Source organism: Callithrix jacchus, chromosome 15 (assembly GCF_049354715.1).
Source record: "Callithrix jacchus isolate 240 chromosome 15, calJac240_pri, whole genome shotgun sequence".
In the NCBI taxonomy this organism is placed as follows: Eukaryota; Metazoa; Chordata; class Mammalia; order Primates; family Cebidae; genus Callithrix; species Callithrix jacchus.
Genome location: NC_133516.1, coordinates 98,796,775 through 98,817,537, shown reverse-complemented (window position 1 = coordinate 98,817,537; position 20,763 = coordinate 98,796,775). Strand labels below are relative to the sequence as shown.

At 38.4% G+C, this 20,763-nt stretch overlaps 1 protein-coding gene across 10 annotated transcripts in view; it reads right to left on the bottom strand.

Annotated features, from left to right (window-relative positions):
* BBX (BBX high mobility group box domain containing) overlaps window positions 1-20,763 on the bottom strand; it is a 166,723-nt gene that overhangs the window by 25,649 nt on the left and 120,311 nt on the right. For 7 of the 10 annotated variants that reach the window (XM_035274366.3, XM_078352267.1, XM_078352268.1 and 4 more), the window contains 4 exons: window positions 20,197-20,335; window positions 16,650-16,798; window positions 5,301-5,390; window positions 3,903-3,962 (listed from right to left, as the gene is read on the bottom strand). In XM_035274366.3, coding sequence (XP_035130257.2) covers window positions 3,903-3,962; window positions 5,301-5,390; window positions 16,650-16,798; window positions 20,197-20,335 — 438 coding nt within the window. The remainder of the gene's footprint in view (window positions 1-3,902; window positions 3,963-5,300; window positions 5,391-16,649; window positions 16,799-20,196; window positions 20,336-20,763) is intronic. The other 3 variants (XM_035274368.3, XM_035274369.3, XM_035274378.3) reach the window with 1 other exon arrangement.

Genomic DNA, 20,763 nt, shown 5'->3' with positions numbered 1-20,763 from the left:
GGTCCCCCAAAATGATCAGTGGAAATCCGAACCCCTGGGCCCCACTCGCCTCCACCTCACCTGTGGCCCTGATTCGTTGCCCCCTAACCCTTCAGAGCCTCCTCCTGACAGTCCTTCTGATATCTCCTCTTGAGGCCAACTCATATGTTTGGCGCTTCTACATCCAGGAATCCTGGACTGAGGGTCCCACCACCAGGACCCATTATCTTGCACGGGCAAACTGCCAAACAGGCAGATGTCAGTCTACTGTCTCCATCCTCATCCCACATGGTAAAAGTGTCATACTGGGTCGTGATCATGGGTTTCACTTTTGGAACAGGCTGTGTTTTCTATATGACCAAACCAAGGACTGCTGTCATTGGTGGACCACCACCTGCAGGGGATGCCCATACAACTCTTGTGTTATTCACAAGCCACAGCCTCCAAGCCGTCCCAACAGCATGCTCACTCCTTCAGCAGTGGTTCCTTAGCCCTCAACATCCACGACCCCTGGCACAGCCGTTGGGATGCAGGAGTGTCTGGTAAAGTCTATTAAGATTACACCTGGAGCCACCCTCAGGGAACATGGCTAATATTCCAGTCCTATACCTGGAATATTCGTCTCTGAAACAATAGAACAGCTCAGTTCTGTAAGCCATACAATCCTGCAAAATGAAGCCATCCTAACTAACCAATTCAAATCCTCAGATAACACCTTTCAGTCTTTCTCTTGGTTGACTCTAGTACAGCAGGGAGCCAACATGATAAATTTAACTAAAGCCATAAATATCACCAACTGCTTATTATGTGCCTCTCTCAGCAACCCCCCCTTATCTGCAGTTCCCCTCAGGTCCAGGTTCAATCTGTCACAATCATCTACGGAACCTGGCACCATCTTAACAGATATCCCCTTGTTCCAAGTACACCCTCAAAATTTCTCTCTGCTATGAGACAGCCAGCAGCTCCAGTCCCAGCTGCAACACCAGAGTAAAGGTAAAATCCTCCCTCTATGCGCCACCAGGAGGATATTTCTGGTGTAATGGAACCTTAATTAAAGTTATTAATGCCTCCTTCCCTTTCCCTTGTGCACCTGTCACCTTGGTCCCGCAGTTAGAGGTATACGAACAGGCCGAACTTCTATTCCTCCTTCCACCCTCCCCTAATCACCGAGATAGACAAACGGTCTTCCTCCCAATGGTTGTTGGTCTCTCTCTAGCATCCTCTCTGGTGGCAGCCGGGCTGGGTAGAGCGCCCTAGGCTACAGTGTCACCTCAGCCGCTCAACTAAAGGACAAGCTTCGCGTGGCTACTGAAGCACTGGCCACCTCCCTGGCCTCCCTCCAGTGACAAATCACGTCACTGGCCCAGGTAACTCTCCAGAACCAGTCGGCCCTTGACCTGCTGATAGCAGAAAAGGGAGGTACCTGTCTGTTTCTTCAGGAGCAGTGCTGCCATTACATCAATGAAACAGGCCTTGTAGAAGAAAATGTCAACACTCTCTATCACCTCCGAGAGGACCTCCGCAAGAAGCAGAATGCATCAGTCTTGCCTCTTAACTGGTGGCAATCCCCCATGCTAACCTGGCTAACCCCTATTATCACTCCCATCATCGTAGTTTGTCTGCTGTTAATGCTAGCCCCTATTTTCCTCACGTTTTTACAGGCCTGAATGAAAGAAATTTCCAGGGTGGCCATAAACCAGATGCTACTTCACCCCTATGTCCGACTCCCAACCAAGGCACCAGCCAACTGACCCTTCTCCCTCACCCTGCCCCTATTCAGCAGGAAGTAGCCAGAAAGAAGTGGTGTCCTATATCATCAAAAGGGTCAGAATGTAAGGCTGGTTGGCTTGCCGGGAGGCCAGACACACCCACCTCTGCATTCAGCACCTGACTCTGCACCCAGCATCAGGCTCTGCACTCGGCACCTAGCTCTGCCACATGGCTCCCCTGGAAGGCTCTGGCTGATGCAACCCTGGCCAGCTCTCACACCGGAAAACCCACCCAACAACCCAACAACCAGTGGTGGCCCACCCTGTCCCAATCCCGCTCCCCTGGAGCCAATCAGAGCACCCAGCTGTTGCTCGTTCCTCATAGCCCTAAAAACCCCCCACCCCAGGAAGTCAGCGTGACTTCTCTGGCCCCCTTTCCCCAGACCATAGAACCTCACCCGGGAGCTGAATAAATTCGCATTTAATTTTCTTATACTGGCCTCAGTTTCCTCATTCTAAACTTGGCAATAACCCTTACACAGGCAAGTGCTCTTTCTACCACACTGCACTTGCTCTGGTACCTCTGTAGAGTTTTCAGTATTTAGCAAAACAGAATAAAGTGCTTAAAACACTATCATTTTAAGTAAAGAGTAAAGTGGTCCTAAATGTCCTTCAAACTCTTCTGAGAGTTCATCAGTGGCTTACATTGATCAAAACTGTATGGAATATTTTTTTTAAATATACAAGGGCTAATGTACCAATTTGAGGATGTTAGGATTTAATGCTGTGAACAGCACAATTTGTATTTTGTTTTGCCAGCATTGAAGCAGAATATTTACAGGGGTTGTGAATGTGAATTAACAAGTGAGCTAACAGATGTATTGCTGGCATTTTCTGTAAAAGTAAAATGACATGGAAGCCAATGTGGCTCATGTGACCTATGTCTACCTAAATAAAAAGTATTTATATTTAAAATGAACTCGACCATTTTTGAGAGCTATCTTAAAAATATGAGTATTTTGGATAAGTGACTTAAGTCAACTGGGCATTTTATTTTTTTCTCATTTTCAGTAAAGAAATGATAACATATTTGTGAGTCAAAAGATGTGGACTAGGTCATTAACTTCCCATTTCTGGATATAAATGAATCAAAGGAGTTGAAACAGATGATCTCTAAAATCCCTTCTAGTTTTCAAATGAAGTGACTCCTAATTAAGCACTACAAAAATGTCAGCTCTTTAAAAATATCTGCAATGAAAAAAAGAGAATCAATGGGAAGAAGGGAGAGATGGCCCCTTAACCATTGTAGAAATTAGCCTTCACCAAAGGGCTCAACATTTAACATTAATTAAAGTCACAAATGAATATGGCTGTAAGAAATTTCAAAATCAAATCTGCACCTAGGATTTACAACATGACTAGTTAGTATTAGATTTTTCCTGGGCTACCCATAAGCCTTGGGATGTTCTATTTTAATGTAGTTAGAGGTACTAGGGGCTGGGCTAGTAAAATATCCAGGTCAGAAGTCACACCTGCAGGCCTGCCCATGCCCGGCCAACCAGGTTCTTATTCCAACTCCCACTAGGCATAAACATCTGCCTGCAACATGAACTGCAATGTTGAATATGTTCAGCTATGAAAAATTCTAATCTCTGATTAATATGATTCAAAGGTTACAGATTGCCCTTTAACAGATTAAACACCACATGATACACTGTCTGACCCTTGGCAGAAGTCCCCCAAATAGCAGTTTTTTGTTTTTGTTTTTTTTTGAGATGAAGTTTCACTCTTGTTGCCCAAGCTGGAGTACAATGGCATGATCTTGGCTCACTGCAAGCTCTGCCTCCTGGGTTAAAGTGATTATCCTGCCTCAGCCTCCCCAGTAGCTGGGATTACAGGCATGTGCCACCACACCTGGCTAATTTTGTATTTTTAGTAGAAATGGGGTTTCTCCATGACGGTCTGGCTGGTCTTGAACCTCAGGTGATCCACCTGCCTCGGCCTCCCAAAGTGCTGGGATTACAGGAGTGAGCCACTGCACCTGGCCCCAAATAGCAGTTCTGATGTGAAAATTAAAAATAACCTACTTACGAGCATGTAAGTCTAATGCTGTTGGTTGAAGCTATATACATTATACCTTTAAAACACCTACACAACTTAGGCCATCTCCAGCTCTGACTGACTGCAATTAAACAGTAACACTGCTTGTCTTACCTTCTGTAGGGTGAATGGCATCCAAGAAGAGTTGCTTGTTTGACCATTTATCCCCACTTCCTAAAAACGACAGGAAAGGAAAGAAAAGTGAAACTCTACTCTTAGTAGATACTCATGCTACAAAAACAAGACGATACACAAACTAACTTGAAACATCACACAAATGAATTTCAATTATTTAATTCTTAAAATGGTATTTGTTAGCTAAAATAATGAGGCTGTACAGAAAATGGATTAAAAACAAAATTTTTGTCATTTATGAAATACAGCATTGGATTATTTCTGCAACTTTAATCGAAGTAATCTGAAGATCAATAAAAGAGAATGAAAAAAGCTGACGTTTTCACCTAATGAATCACATTTCTTTACTGGAAGCAGAGGAAAAAAATAGTATCAATATACAAAACAAAATCAAGTGGAAGTGGAAGTGAAAAGAAAGCCCAAATTAAGTAAAAGGCTACATACAGGAACACACAGGCACACATGTCCACATACAGGAGACAGCTGCATTGAAAGCCTCATTCGAGAAACACGGAATGCTTCACATCTGGCCATGCAAGAAGGATGCAAATGGGCACCGGGCGAGGTGGTTTATGGCAGTCACAACACCAGCATGCAGGGAGGTACTCAAGAACGCCCGGCCCGCAGAATATGTGGCTGCACTGAGCCAGATGGGAAGACATATCTTCTTTGTGAAAGAAGAATAGGAGTCCTACACTCTGGGAAGGAAGATCTTAAGATGAGCCCTGAAGAGGTTTAAAGGCTCATTAAGATCATACCAATGAGACAGACGTTCCCAGTAAAGAGGCGACAGAGTGCAATCAGTCTCTACTGCCTTTTCAGATAACAGGCCTGTGACTGAAGGAGGCGGGAAGAAGAGGCTGGCAAATGATAAGGGGAAAAAAGAGACAGGTTACAACTTAAGAGTAGAGAAAAGGGTCCACAAGAATCCTCAAGTGTCAGAGGAAGTACAGAAACGGTGGCACTTTCACATGAATATGAAACTGTAAGATTTCGTGAAGTAGGAAAATGTGGTCATGGTATGAAGGGCTGCTAAGCATGGGAAAACCAAGAATAGTCAAAGAAAATAAATGGATAAGTGGTCAAGAAGCCTGAATTGCAAAAGGCACCAAATACAGATGAGAAGAGGCAATTTAAGGATTCATATGGGGCTCGGAAAATAGAGACAAATATGGATTTGTATAGGCACCCGAGTGAAGGAGATTTGCAATTAGCTGCAGAGACCAGAAAGAATGAAAACAGCACGTCAGGAGCTGATGGCACTGAAGCAAGCACAGGGGAAGACAAGGCAAAGGCAGTGCGTGGAAGCGCTACTCAAAGACGAATCACAGTGGAGGTGACCAAGAACTCTTCATGGAGGACGGAGGGCACCAATACCTTTTTCCGGAACATTAGGCTTCTCCTTTTTGTGCTTATATTTGCTGACAATTTTGTGGAATAAGTTCTTTTTCTGAGACTGGAAAGGACCTACAGACAATATTAATATAGATATATTTTAAATTCACAATGTTTCATAAAACAATATTGTGTATTTTTAAACAATTACGCCCTCCTCCCTCCCGTGGAATAAGCAAACTGAGTTGCAAGAAGTGTCATCTTGCATCTTCACTTATTTAACTGGTGCTCAGCCCCCTTCTTTAGGCTATTTAAACCAGTGAGATTTTCCTTAGAAACGTACTGGGCAAAGCCTCCACTAAGGCTGGGACTCCCTAAGCAGAAACTTCAGATTCAGTGAGTAGAAACAGACTACAACCAATAAGAGCAGAGTGGCCAGAGTCTGCCATAGAGAAAAGATTTTACTTTAGACTCCTAAATACCATGAAGAAAAGGATGGCATATGTGTTTTATCTCTCCAAAGAAACGGATTTTCACAATGAGGATAGCACTTTCAGGACAGCAGTTGACCTGACAGCATTAGATAGACTTCTGGCCTTTTCTCAGGACAATCAGGGTAAAAAAAAGTGACTTAAAAATAGAAAGTATTTGCCAAAAGACTTTATTCTGGGTGGAAGCGGGTGATGTTTCAGATTCTTAGTTTTCTCAGATAAAGAAACAGAATTGAGATTTTTTTTCCAGTTAACAATCAGAAATACCAACAACAGCCGTGACTTCCCCAAAGCCCCTGTGGCATCTCTCTACCTACCAACAGTTGTAACTACATGCTCTGCCTTCTGTCCGCCGGTGAACCATCTCACACTCCCCTCTGGGCAGCTCCTCCATAGCACCACCCTCCCTGTCCAGCTCACCACCATCATTTCTCCCTCTTGAATGGGTCATTCAATCAGTATACAAACATAATTTCTTTGAACTTAAGAAAGAAAAAAGTGGCTTCTAACCAAACCTCCCTCACCTCAGTTACTGCCTTAGTTCTTCATTCCCCGTGTAGCAGAAAACTCCACAGAAGGATTGCCTGTGCTGTTCCCAGTTTCTCTCCTTCCATTCTCTCTCTCTCTTTTTTTTTTTTGAGACAGGGTCTCACTCTGTCACCCAGACTGGGGTGTAGTGGCATGATCTCAGCTCACTGCAACCTCCACCTCCTTGGCTCAAGCAATCCTCCCGCCTTAGCCTCCTGAGTAACTAGGACTACAGCTGTGCATTACCACGCCTGGCTAATTTATTGTCTTTTTTTGCTAGAGTTGGGGTTTCGCCATGTTGCCCAGGATGGGCTCAAGCAATACACCCACCCTGCCTCCTAAAGTGCTGGGATTACAGGTACGAGCCACTGTGCCCAGCCCTATTCGGTCTTAAACTCACTCCAACTACCTTTCTGCCTTGCCACTCCTAAACAACTGCTCTTCACGGGGTCATCTGGGACTCCCATGCTGTGGGTCCTTATTGCACCAGGCTGTTCCTGTAGCTTCTGACCACTACAGCCATACCCTCTGCCTTGAATGCCTCCTTCATTGGGCTTCTAGGATACCACCTTCTCTTATTTTCTCTTCTCCATGACTGATCTTTCCCTCTGCTTACTCTTTTCCCTGACTTCTTAATTTTGGAAAGCTCTGGGCTTGGTCCTTGTCCTCTTCTCTATTCTCATTCATATGGTGTTTACCTCTAGTCTCAGGGCTTTAACATAAAATAAAACTAAATTAATAAAATAAATACCAGCTATAGGTTGAAGACTAAAAAATGCATCACCCCAGCCAGACCTCTTCTATTGTGTGTATATGAAAAGCTAGCAATCTTATACTGTCTTACAAGGACTTAAGAGATCCAGAGCTCCATTACCTCCATAATCTCATATCCTGCTGCTGCTCTCATTCAAGTCTCTCTAGCTGCACAGTCCTCCTGGAAGTCCCTTGCACATGTAGTCTCAGTGTTCCTGACTTTAGGGTCTCTGAACCAGCCATTACCCTGCCTAGAAAATGTTCTTCCCCATGATGTCCACATGGCTAACTTCCTGACCTCCTTCAAGGCTTTGCTTAACTATCTTCAGACCACTCTCCATAAAAAAGCAAGCCAACCCCACGCCCATCACGTGATCTCCCTTTCCCTCACACACCTATTAACTGATTTTTAAAAACAGCTTTGTTGAAATATAATTAACATACCACACAATTCACCCATTTACAGTATACAACTTGTGATTATATTCAGCTATTTGCAACTGCTACCAATTTTTGAACATTTCATCACCTCAAAAATAAATTCTAAACCCTTTTAGTATTACCCCTTCTATACCTGTATTCTGCCTCTATCTAAGCAACCTCAAATCTCCTTTCTGTCTCTATAGATTTGCCTATTCTGGAAATTTAATATAAATAGAATCATATTATGATGTCATTTTTGACTTAGCATGTTTCCAAGGCTCTTCCATGCTATAGCAGGTATCAGAGCTGAATAATATTCCACTTAGTGAATTTAACACATTTTGTTTATTCATTCAACAGTTGGTGGACACCTGGATTATTTCCACCTTTTGACTATTATGAATAACACTGTCATAAACATTCAAGTATAAGCTTCTGTGTGGACATATAGGCGTTCATTTCTGTAGGGCATATAACCTAGAAATGGACTTGTTGGGTCATGTGGTAACTCTATGTTTAGCTTTTTGAGGACCTACTAGACTACTGAAGAAAGCAGCTGCACAATTTCGCATTCCCACTGGCAATGTATAAGGGTTCCAATTTCTCTACATCTTTGTCAACATTTGTTGTTATCTGTCTTTTTTTATTACGGCCATCCTAAGGATGTGAAATGGTATCTTTCCCACTGTGGCTTTGCTATGCATTTCCCTGATGACTGACGAGGTCAACTGTGTTTTCACATACTTATTGGCCATGTACTTACCTTCTTTGGATAAGTATCTTTTCAATCACTTGCCCATTTTTATGAGCTGTCTTTTTTACTGCCGAGTTGTAAATGTTCCTTATACAGTCTACATAAAAGTTTCTTATCAGATATGTGATTTGCAAATATTTTCTCCCATTCTGTGGGATGTCTTTTCACTTTCTTGGCAGTGTTCTTTGAAGCACAGAAGATTTAAATTTTCATACAGTCCAATTTATCTTTTTCGTCTTTTGTTGCTTGGGCTTTGGTATCGTATTTGAGGATTCACTGCCGAATCTGAGGTTATAAAGATTTGCCCATTTGCTTGGAAAGTTCTATTGTTTTAGCTTTAACATTTAAGTCTTTGATCTATTTGAAGTTAAATTTTGTATATTATATGAGTAAGTATATACCTTTATTTGGATGCAGATACCTAGTTGATACAGCCTCACTTTCTGGAAAGACTATAGTGTCCTCACTGGATATTCTTGGCACCTTGGTGAAAATTAGTTGACCAAACATGTGCAGGTTTATTCCTGGACTACCAATTCTATTCCACTGACCTACATGTCTATCTTTATTCGCGTACAACACTCCCTTGATTACTGTTGTTTGGTAATTAGTTTTGAAATCAACTGCTACTTTTTTCTATTTTAGGATTGTTTTGGCTCTTCTGAATTTCTTGCAATTCCACATGAATTTTAGGCTTGTTTGTCAATTTCTACAAAGAAGTCAGCTGGAATTCTAAGAGGGGTTGGGTTGAATCTGTAGATCAGTTTGGGGGAGTGGTTCCATCTTAACAATAATAGGCCCTCCGATCCATGAACATGGAATGGTTTTCCATTAATTTCTATCTTTCCATTGTTTCAACAATGTTTTGTAGTTTTCATTATATTGTACTTCTTTTGTTGGTTAAATTTATTTCTAAGTACTTTATTATTTTTGGTGCTATTGTAAATGGAATTATGTTCCTAATCTCATTTTTAGATTGTTCAAGTTTATCAAGACAGAACTAAGTTTTATCTAATGATCTTATAACCTGCAGCTGTACTAAACTCATTTATCAGCTGTAATAGTTTTTTGGTGGATTCCTTAGGATTTTCTATATATGAGGTCATGTTATCTGAGAATAAAGATAATTTTACTTCTTCCTTTCTCACCTAGATACCTTTTATTTCTATTTCTTACCTAAGTGCCTTGGCTAGAACCTCCAGTACAATGCTGACCAGAAGTAGTGAGCGTGGACATTCTGTATTGTCCCTTTTCCTAGGGGGAAAGAATCCAATACTTTTATCATTAAGTATCATGTTAGCTGTGTATTTTTATAGATGCCTTTTATAAGGCTGAGGAAGTTCCCTTTTAATCCTAGTTTGTTGCATTTTTTTAAACCATAAAAAGGCATTGACTTTTATCAAATGCTTTTCCTAAATCTATTGAGATAATCAAGTGTTTTTTGTTTTGTATTCTATCAGTAGGGTATGTTACACTAATTGGTTTTTGAATATTAAAGCAAACTTGCAGTCCTGGGGTAAAATCCCATTTAGTCATGAAGTATAATTCTTATATGTTGCTGAATTTGGTTTGCTAGTGCTTTGCTGAGGATTTCTGTGTTCATATTTGCAAGAGATATTGGTCTGCAGTTTTCATTTCTTGTGATGTCTTTGTCTTGTGAATGTCTTGAACATCTTTGACATTAAAGCAATGCAGCCCTCACAGAAGGAACTGGGAAGTGTTCACTTTTCTTGTACTTTTTGGATTCACTTGTGAAAAATTGGTATCAAGTCTTCCTTAAACGTTTTGTAGAATACAGTGGTGATGTCATCTGGGCCTGGGCTTTATTATTTTTTTCCAGGTACTTTAAAAATTACTAGTTCAATGTCTTTACTAGTTATACATCTATACAGATTATCTATTTCTTAAGTCAGTTTCAGTAGTTTCTGTCTCTCCAGGAATTGTTTATTTCATACATGCCATCTAAACTATTGGCTTTAGTTGTTCATAGTACTGTTTACAATCCTTTTCATTTTATAGTCAGTAGTAATGTCTTTTATTTCATCTCTGATACTAGTAATTTGAGTCTTCTCTTTTTTTCTTGGTCAATCTAGCTAAAATTTTCTCAATTTTGTTATTTTCAGAAGGCTACTTTTCGGTTTCATTGATTTTTCTCTAGTGTTTTAATATAATTTCATTTCATCAACTTCTTCTCTAATGTTTATTATTTCCTTTCTTCTGCTTCCTTTGAGTTTGCTTTCCTCTTCTTTTTTTGAGTGTCTTACAGTAGAAGGCTAGGGTACTTATTTGAGATTCCTATTATTTCTTAATATAGGTATTTAGAGCCATAATTTTCCCTCTAAGGTTTGCTTTAGCTGCATCTCTTAAATTCTCTTCTATTAAATCTCTTTAATTGTCTTCATTTTTATTCATTTCAAAGTACTTTCTGATTTCTCTTTGATTTCTTTTTCAACGTAATAGTTATCTTGGAGTGTATTTAACATCTAGATATTTGTGAGTTTCTCCAATTTTTTTTCTACTAGTGATTTTTAAATTTCATTGTACTATGGTCACAGAACGTACTCTGTATTATTTCAATCCTTTTATATTTATTGATTTGTTTTATGGCTTAACATATGGTCTATTGTGGAGATTGTTCCATGTATACTTGGGCAGAATATACATTCTGCCATTACTGAGTAGAGAGTTCTATATCTTTGTTAGTTCTAGTTGGTTTGTGTTGTTGGTTCAAGTCTTTTCTTGTTGACCTTTTGCCTACTTGCTCTATCAAGCAATTCTTTTTTCTACTATACATCTCACCTTCAAACAAATTACATATTTTGCTTATTGTTTAGGCTTATTGTCTGGTTCTCCTATTATAATATAATCTTGGTGACATTAGGGTTGTTTTCATTCACAGATATAATCTAAATGCCTACAATGGTGCTTAGCACACATTTATTGATTTACTCAATAAATATTTATTCCATAAATAAATAGAGTTTTTAATGCACTCACTCCTTATGACAAAGTAAGAGCTCAAGAAATTATAGCTGTTGCTGTTATTACTGAGATCATAAATCTGTGCAAGTGTTTTCTGGTGACTACACTAAACAATCCTTCTAAATAACCAATAGCAAATGCCTCTAAATTGGCTAGTGGTGGTTTAAATGAAACTAGAAATGCCTCCTTGTTCACTTCTTTGGGAAAAAGTGAGCAAGAGAAAAGAAGATAAATTTAAGCAGCACAAAGAAAATATATCACATGTATATATTATACTATTACAGGTGTCTCTAAAATCTATTTGCAATCACTGCCTCATGTATTTTATACAACCTAAGAAACTGTAGGCTGGTGGACCCGAATGACACATAGGCAGTCATGGAAAACACAAGTAGGGGAAAGGAGAAAAATAACTCTACTACTCAGGATCATAAAGATCTGTAGGAAAATAACTTAATAATAGGGTATTGGCTCATAGAAAGAATGATATAAATAAGTAGTTCACAGAAGCAAATTGATTCGATGGATACAGTGTGTCAGAAAAGAAGAAAAGAAATATCTATTTTTGGACCCAATCATACTTAGAGAAATCTAAAAAGTAATTTAAAGACTAAGCTAAAGATAGGGCTTGTCAATTTTAACATGAAACAAGAACAATCATAGTAGTTTTGTACATAGAAGAGTTTCTGTAAACTTAAATTTTTAAAATTCCTTTTGTCCTGGCCACCCCAAATCATAGATATGAAACTACTCTAAGTAAATGACAACTTCAGATAAAAAAAAGAAAGTGATAAACTCGAAAAGAAATAGATAAGATCTAACTGTAGTCACTGAAAAGGAGGAATTTTAGAGTCAAGAAGTTTTTGATTTCTGCCAATCAGCGTGGCGTATAGTTGGGTATTTTGTCTAAAGGAAATAAAGTCAAACTTTGTAATGAATAGAAATATAAGGAAATTTACTATTATATTTTTTCCTTAGTTAGTTATTGCATTAATGTAGAAGTGTCCATGGAGGAAGAAAAATGGTAGAAAGTGAAATGCAGTGGAAGGGTTTTAGAAGGACTCACTCAGAAAACAAATATTCACAACTGTCCTTCACTCTACTACGATATCTTAACCTTCCATCCTACCAAATTTCTGAAGGGCATATCTGCATCAGCTTCAGCTTCCTTGTGAAGAAAACAAAATCCCTAATTGCTGGTATGCAAACTGGCTTAGGTTGAAGTTAAGTTCTACTTAAGTCCTTGGGCAGATGGCCTGTATTCTGAAGGTATCAATCTCTTTTGCACCTCAACTTCACAGCTGGGCAGAAAACAACAGGGCCAAACCACAAGCTGAGAGATTAAGAGGGGTGCCAGAAGGACACTGACAATAACCTTTCCAAAACATTACTGTTCAAGGCTTGCTGAAAAAGGACAGTTTTGGGGTGAGAAGCTGCAGCAACACAGGAGCCACTTAAGCATCAGCCTAGCGTGATACTTTTTCAAGGTCAGCGAGTAAGATGAAACTCTTCTTTAGATCTGTTGTCAGAAACAAATGTCAGGCATAACTCTGGTGGTGGTGGCTTTTGCCCAGGTTCTACAGGTTCATGTTTTTAAGTTATATATATGTATATATATAAAGAGCAAGGGTTTTGTTCTAAGACTAGGCCACCATTTCTGTATTGGACATGTAAGTAATGATTAACTAATGAAAAAATAAATTTCTATGTGATAATTTATAGCAATGTGGTCCCACCTGCAGGGCACGTGCATTTACTGACTTGAATACATTCTCTGAGTCAATCAGCCACAATCAGGTTAAGACTCATTGAGTGGGAGAAGCCAGTTCACTGAGTTAGACATGCATGCATTAAGAAACTCAAAATTATGTTAGGTATAACTTTTATACCTGCAAAGGTGCTGCTACCATATTCCTGAAGAAATCTGATGGCCGTGCAGACTCTCAGTTATGGGGAAAGATAGAGAACTCTGCCCAACCTGGAAGCTAAAATTTCCTACAAGGAGATCTATTATCACATCTCAGTTCTCTAAGACTGAAAGTACTGTTGGGCTGGCTTCAACCCAAACAGCGAATTCTGTCTTCAATCTTCAATCCTGTAAACTTGCTTCTTTTATTCCCCACTGCGATTTTTAAAAATACTCAATGCCTTAACCATTTTTAATTTTAGTCTTAAAATGTAAGTGTGTATTGAAAAAAACATAAGAAGGATTAACAGTATGTTTGATAATGGGCCAAGGAGCTATGTAAGGACAGAAATAATAAGGTGGAGAATTGAGTCCAGTTGGCATAATTTCAACACAATTCTTTTTCTCCATGATCCTACTTCCATTGAAAAATTACTATTCTACATAAAACTCTGACTTCTGATACTTTTGTAAACAATGCTTCATACATTAGCAGTACATGCAAAAACATGTGTAAAATAAATCCCTTAGGAAGTTACAATTAAATTTAGACATACAATTTAATGTTTTCATTTAAAAATATTTTAAAATAACATTGAGATAACTCAAAACACTAAGTTTGGGCTGATTCAGCTGAATTTCATTGTGAGTTAGATTAGAATTTGCTAGACAATTCATTTTTAGAAGGAAAGGGAAATTCTATTCCTGTCATCATGCTCTGTTTTAATATAACACAGCCCAAGCTGGAGGAAAGTGGCCTTTAAAGTTATTTTTGCCCCTTTTCATTGTAAAGTTTTTAACAAGACCCATGACATAGACATAGGAGGCAGGGCAGAGATAGTAGGATGACCATGGGAAAGACAGGAAGAGACTACTTGGAAATGCAGATAGGAATATGAACACTACCGAGAAAACAGAGGAGTAAACCCAAGCAAGGATTATGACTTTAAGATATACAACTATATAAATGCATACATAAAAATTTCTTCTAGAAATTACATTTTAGAAAGATTCTATACATTTTATGTAAGCTGAAGTACCTAAAAAGGTACCTAGTATAAGTCATGAAGAAAAATGTAATGTATGCATGACATACATGAATGACAAAGGAAAAAACAAAATATGGACAAATGGCAAATTATTAGAGGAAAAGTTAGGTTTCTGATGGACACACACCCTTTTACTAATGAACTAATGACCTCATACACAATGTTTGCTCTGAATGATTCATTATCCAAAGGTGGAAAGGGTCTAGAGTCCAAGAAAACAATCTCTTCTATCCCCTACAGATCAGGCAATTACAGCATAGCTGGCATAATAATTTCATTAATAATAACTTGTAGTCTGGTATATTGGTGCTGCTAATGCCAAATTATAATCAGTCACAAATACTATTTCTTTAGTTTACTGAATAGATAATACATTATTTAATTTCTGCTTCATTTTAATTGCATTTTCCTCTATAAACCAGAAGGCAGAACAAAATCTGATCTTGGAAGACTTCCCACATATATAATTACTGATATACTATATAAGAACCAGTGACTTTGTGGCTTGAGAGATATAATGTAAGAGTTAAAATGATATTGTATGAAGTATAATCCAAAGCTCCAAAAAGCTATTTCACATCAAAAGAAATACTGTTAATCTCAGCTGGGAGAGAAAAATCGTGTAACAGACAACTAAGACCCAAGAGAAGGTTTCATGAAAATACATCCTAACTTCAGGGTTTTATAGCTTTACAAAAATAAATCTATTGTTACATTCCCTAAGAGATAATTCAGCCAACTTCAGAGCTCTAACATGAATGTTTTGAACTATAAGAAGTGGGAGAAGGAATAATGTCCTGCACATCTATCAGTGAAGTCCCACTTTATTGGCTTGTCAGGTATTTATCAGCAACTTTAAATCCAAGAATTATGGGAGCTCAAGATTCCTGGCATCTTTGGGCTCATGGACTACTTTTCCTATGCCTAAATATCTCCAGGGCACAGAGATTGTCACTTCATTTGGCAATCCATTATGGTGCTCAGCTACCTACCTGTCAACCAGTCTACTTTATTTCTGTCTTGGAAAATCTTGATACAACCCAATCTTATTTTCTCAGATGAGCAAACTTGGTGATGTAACAACATTTCATTTTTAGTTCTTTATTCATCAGACTTGTTTTTATTGACCACAGAGGAAAACTGAGCTAATTCTAACATGACTTTTATATACCTCCCTGGCTTTAATCACGAAGGGGAAATTTTCTTCAACCTTTCAGTTCTGTCTTGAGATATAGATCTCAAATTGACCCTGTTTGGTTGTGTCAATTCCAGTGTGCAAAGGGTTTTTAGGTGTTGAAGGAGACACATAAAGGTTTTTTCAGAGAATAAACCATAATTTTCTCTCGTCTATCTACCTTAAATTTTCCCTAGTCTATATATAGTCCCTAAAATTCATGAAATTGTATCTCTGTTATTTATAACAGATCGATCAATTAAAATCCATAAAAGAAAGGAGTTAATCTGTTTTGATTAAATTATCCAATTTGATGAAGCAGGCCATAGGCAGAAACTTTCGCTGGATGATTAAAAGAATTCTTCCAGCAAATCCTGCTTGAGTTTGATCCTGAAAGCAACTACAGCTCAGCCACCCAAGTTCTTCATTTCTCTATTCCATGTCCTTATAGGAGAGCCAACTGAATGAAGTCTTTCATATCTGTATAGAAAACCAGAGGTACATTTTCCCTACCAATCTTCAGACCTTAAGAAAAATCAGAAGACAAGTTTCGCAATGAAAGCTATATTGCCATTTTGGGTAGTACAGTCCTTCACTGTACTTGAAGGGCAAGATGTTTAGTACTCCAGTACCTGTCCCACAGATGTCAACAGTGGTCCCAGGTGATGAGACCACCGAAAGTGCCCCCATCCTCTTACAATCCCCCTTTAGGATTACAGATTTTTCCCTGATGAATGCTGTGATCCACCCAAGTCATTCTGATAAAAAGCTTCCCTGATATAGGCAGGGGAGAAACTAATTACTTGAAAAGCATTTTAAAATTTAACAAAACTGATTATATATATGTATGTGGCTGGAAGATTTCAGGTAGTTTTATTTTCTTTGGTCTATAATGCCAGTAAAGAGAAGTTAGCATCTGCTTATCAGGTGAAAAGAATGATTTACAGCCCGAGAGTTCAACCTGGTGTGGACAGGACGCAAGGAACAGAAGAACTGGACTCAATCAGCAGTTTCTGTTCAAGGAAAGGTTAACTCCCCAAATTAGAATTCTGGAGAGCAGAAGGTTGAAGACCATGTGTAACCTTTTTTGCAAAAGCTTTGCTACACCTTTACCGGCAAATATACAGACTAAGATGCCAATGGAAAGGGGCTACAAAAAATAAGGAAAAAAACAAGAAACAAAGATAACCTTGGAAAGCAACTTGAGATTCTACCTGCCTATTGCCTCAATTCCAAATCCAGTTCCATGTCTAAAGGGAGCTGCAGAAACTTAGCTGAAGGGTCAGTTGGGATTCTGACCACATGGCAGGAAGGTACAGGTCATATCTAACCTTTGCTGGTTTTAGTCGGTTCTGAGGACACATTTCCAGTCTTCTTCTTTTTTCTTGGGACAGGAACACATTTCCGGTCAAATGTAACAGGACTATATTGAGGAAGGCTGTTGAATTTTTTTTCAAATTCTTCATCCAGCTTTGCGGAGCTATTAAAAGGGGAGAGGGACATCAATCAGCGCCTGACCAAATATGACATAGAAAATGATGCGAAATATATTTTAAGATATTCCATTTGAAAACAGGGTCTCTGGGTATTAGGGCATGTAAGTAAATTCTGGGCAAGGAAAAAAAACACCTTTTCTGAAATGCTTGAGATTTACCAACACAGTTTTTCTTAGTAAACTCGTGTGACAGGTTATGTTATTACCTTAGAAAAGTAGAAACACCATTTACAGTATTAGAATGTTTTAGAAGTGGGGAATTTGGCATTCTCTCCACTGGCATATGAGCTTTTAATAAAGTTTAGTACAAAGCATACTTTAATAATACAGTTTCTCATTTTACAGACTCATACACATGTATATAGGGCAAGCTTATTGGAAATATGATGTACTGGTAGTTTTGTAAGGTTAGTTACTTTAAAAAAATTTACTGACTACTGTTTGATTAAACATAAACAAAAAGCATTGATATTAGGAAAACATTCTGGAGAGTTGAGTAGAATGAAGATAAAATATTCAATGAGCAAAGTAAAGCCAGTTTCAATGAATGCCCTGGCACAGAGGCAACATACTTTAACCTAAATCACCAGTGACTTCAGAAATGTCACCAGCAATGCTGGGCATCTCTGGGCTGGTGCGGACTGTCTCTAAGGCCCCATAGTAATGGCAACATGCCTGCTGGATCCTAGGCTGGCTTCTGGCTTTCATTTAGTGAGACTTATTAACTAACGTGCAACCTAGACAGATGGAAGAAGCTGTAGGAGAACTGCTGTGCTTGGTAGACAGAAAATGGAAGATGTATTGGGAAAAGGAGAGCAATTTTAGTACCAACTTATAAGAAGCAAATGTGTTAGAGGCTGCTAGCTAAGGGATATACTAGAAATGTTTTTAACTCAAACTGTTTTGGAGGAATATACAAGAGTTGAGAAGCAGAGCGAAGAGGGTCAGATGACTAATTGAATGGTCACTAAGGAAACGGCAATTACGGAAGCGCCCCCTTACAAGAGGTGGGATATGCTCCAAGACCCACCGTAGATTCCTGAAACCACCGACAGTAATAAGCCTTACATATGCTACATTTTTTCCTATACATGCATATTGTACAGTGGGATATGATAAGACAAAGGTATGATTTACGCACTGGGTGGAATGAAGTGGGATAGCATGAGATTTCATCATGCTACTCATTGTGGAGCATAATTTAAAACTTATGAATTGTTTATTTCTGGAATTGTCCATTTAGTATTTTCAGATCCAAAACCACAGAAAGCAAAAATATGGCTAAGGCGGAACTGCTGTACTAAGTTCTATCAAAGCAATGAAGCATAATGGTGGAGGTGATGATTTTCCCTTTATAACATCACCTTTTCTCATTCAGTTAAAAAATGTTCATTCTGATGAAAAATCAGATACAATTTGATACTAATCAAATACTATCAGAAAGCTGTCTGTAAGTTGTGAATTTTTCAGATACTCTAAATACCCGAAAGAAAACTAAAAATGTGAGACATAACTCATTAGGTCTCTTAAGGCTTTTCCTAATAAGAGAACAATAATAATCATTTATGTTTTTCTTAGAGAAGTCTATAAAATTAGATGTGTCAATACTGAGAGAATGTTTCTTGGCTACAGTTAACAGGTAGCACATTTTCTGAGATAAAAAAGCTTTAAAATGCTCATCTACAAATCTCAGAGCAGACTGACAGGAAGTGGCATTTCTCCGTGCTTAAGTATTATACTGGCGTGTTCTAAACAAGGCAAACCCAAATACTCAAATCCTGGCGGGCCAATATTTAAAGGGGGAAAGGAGGAAAAGGCACTGAAGTTGACTGTTAATTTAAAGCTGTAAAAAACCATCTCCCAGTTATACACATGTGCCTTCCTCAGAAATGATTAAAAAACACATACAATCCACATACTAATCTCTTTTCAGGAACAGATTTTCAAGATTGTTTCACTTATCTTGTTCCTCAAAGAAAATTGATGAAAATCTCTCTTACAGCTTCAGCAGTTTCTAATAGAAGCATCAGAGAAATGCTTCTGCTGGGGAGCCTCTGCTTGCTTTCTTCCCCTAGGACCTCACATTGCCTACATAACACCTGCTCCTCTCTCAGTGTGCAGACCCACAAGGCAGTGACAGCTCTTCTAAAATGCATAAGAGCACTGGTCTAGATGCTTGCGGGTCATTTAAAAAAGATATTCTGCATTTAAACTATAATTTGACATTGAAATGTGAGGATTTTCATGTCATTACTTAACTGAAATGTAAGCAAAACTAATTTGAAGTACTTTGGATTTTAAAAAATTTTAGAAATGAAATGTATAAAATTATAAATATATCATTTCAATATAAATAATCTTAAAGAGCCAGCACTCTGGGAAGTAATTTCCACCTCACTACTTTGTGATGACCTAGAGTCTTACAATTAGCCAGACTTAAAGCATTGCAACATCTAAGGAAAAATATATCATTCCACTAACAGACAAACAAATATTATGAATAAACCAAATGCAATACACCCAATGGATACAATTTGCATAGCTTTAAACACACTTTAAGAAAAAAATATGGTGAATATGACAATGTACTTATTTCTATTCAAAGTATTCTTTTCCAATTGAGCCAGCGAGAAATCTCAAGAATTTTCAAGGTAGTCTAACTGAATATGCAGATACTTTCCTCACCAATATAAACGCTGGATCTGTTAACTAGCAAAATGCTTTATATTAAGATGGTTATTAAGAGTCTTTGGCATAACATTAAATATAATTCTTGGTGTTTTTATCTTGATGCATGCCATTGCTTAATACAGCATTTCAATACATAATTAATATATTGAATATTCGCTACACCAGAATATTTGACCTAATATTTTTATATTAGAGCAACAGAAGACAGTTTGAAATAAATAAGGTTGGAGATAGAAGCATAATTCCATTTACCTTACATTTTTCAGCTGCCATATTTTATAAACAATAAATGCAGATAGCATGTAAAATGGGCAAAATGTAAACATGCTTAATACTATCCATTCTAAGCTTCAGATGTAAAAACGCATCCTGGCGATATTAAAGGATTCACAATGTCACAGTACTATTATACGGTAGATGTTGATTCAAACCTCAGGCCCAGGTCTAAAATCTACTTATTTTCACCATTCCCAAAATGCAAATGATATCGTCATTCACATGACCGTGTTAACAGCAGAAATAATGTGATGCAGCTGATTTGTGTTCAGTAGGGTGCCTACTAAGATTGTAGGCAGTGCTGAGTGAGTAGTGAAAGAACAAGCATGCTTGCTTAGTGGTTTATGTTTACCCTGAAACTCCCACCCACACTTAAGGCCTGTGGAGTACAGGTGACTGTGCTCACAGGCACTTACCCAAGGAGACAGTCTTCCTTTGGCTTCGTCTTCTTGAACTTCTTGCTCCCACTGGTCCCACTCTGATTAAATGTCCAGCTTTCTTCATTCCAACACCCTTCATGATCAGAGGAGTTTCCTTTTCCTGAGCTGCGTTTCCCTAAGAAAATTCAAGAGAAAGGATGTGCTTGGTATATGGGTGAGCAAGGGGAGATCATCTTAGTTGCTTCACAAGCAACCTCTTGACTGCTCACATATCATTTGCATGACACTATTTGTAACTATTTCAGAGTTCTCAGAGTAATTCATGCTGGACCGCCTTTAATAATGGAACATGCAGAAAAGTAACTTAGAGCTTCTGGGATTAATTGCCATGTAATTCAACACGTATCACATTACTCAGACTAACTGTTACTAGCTTTTCCATTTGAGAACCAGCCAAGGTATGTATGGAAGTCCTTTGCTGGTGGGCACTATTCGTTCTAGTTTCCCTAAAACTCACTGAACTGACATCCCTGGAGATGAAACAGGACCACGTAACTTCATCTGGGGCTTGTTAGACCTAGGACTCACATGTCTGGTTGGAAT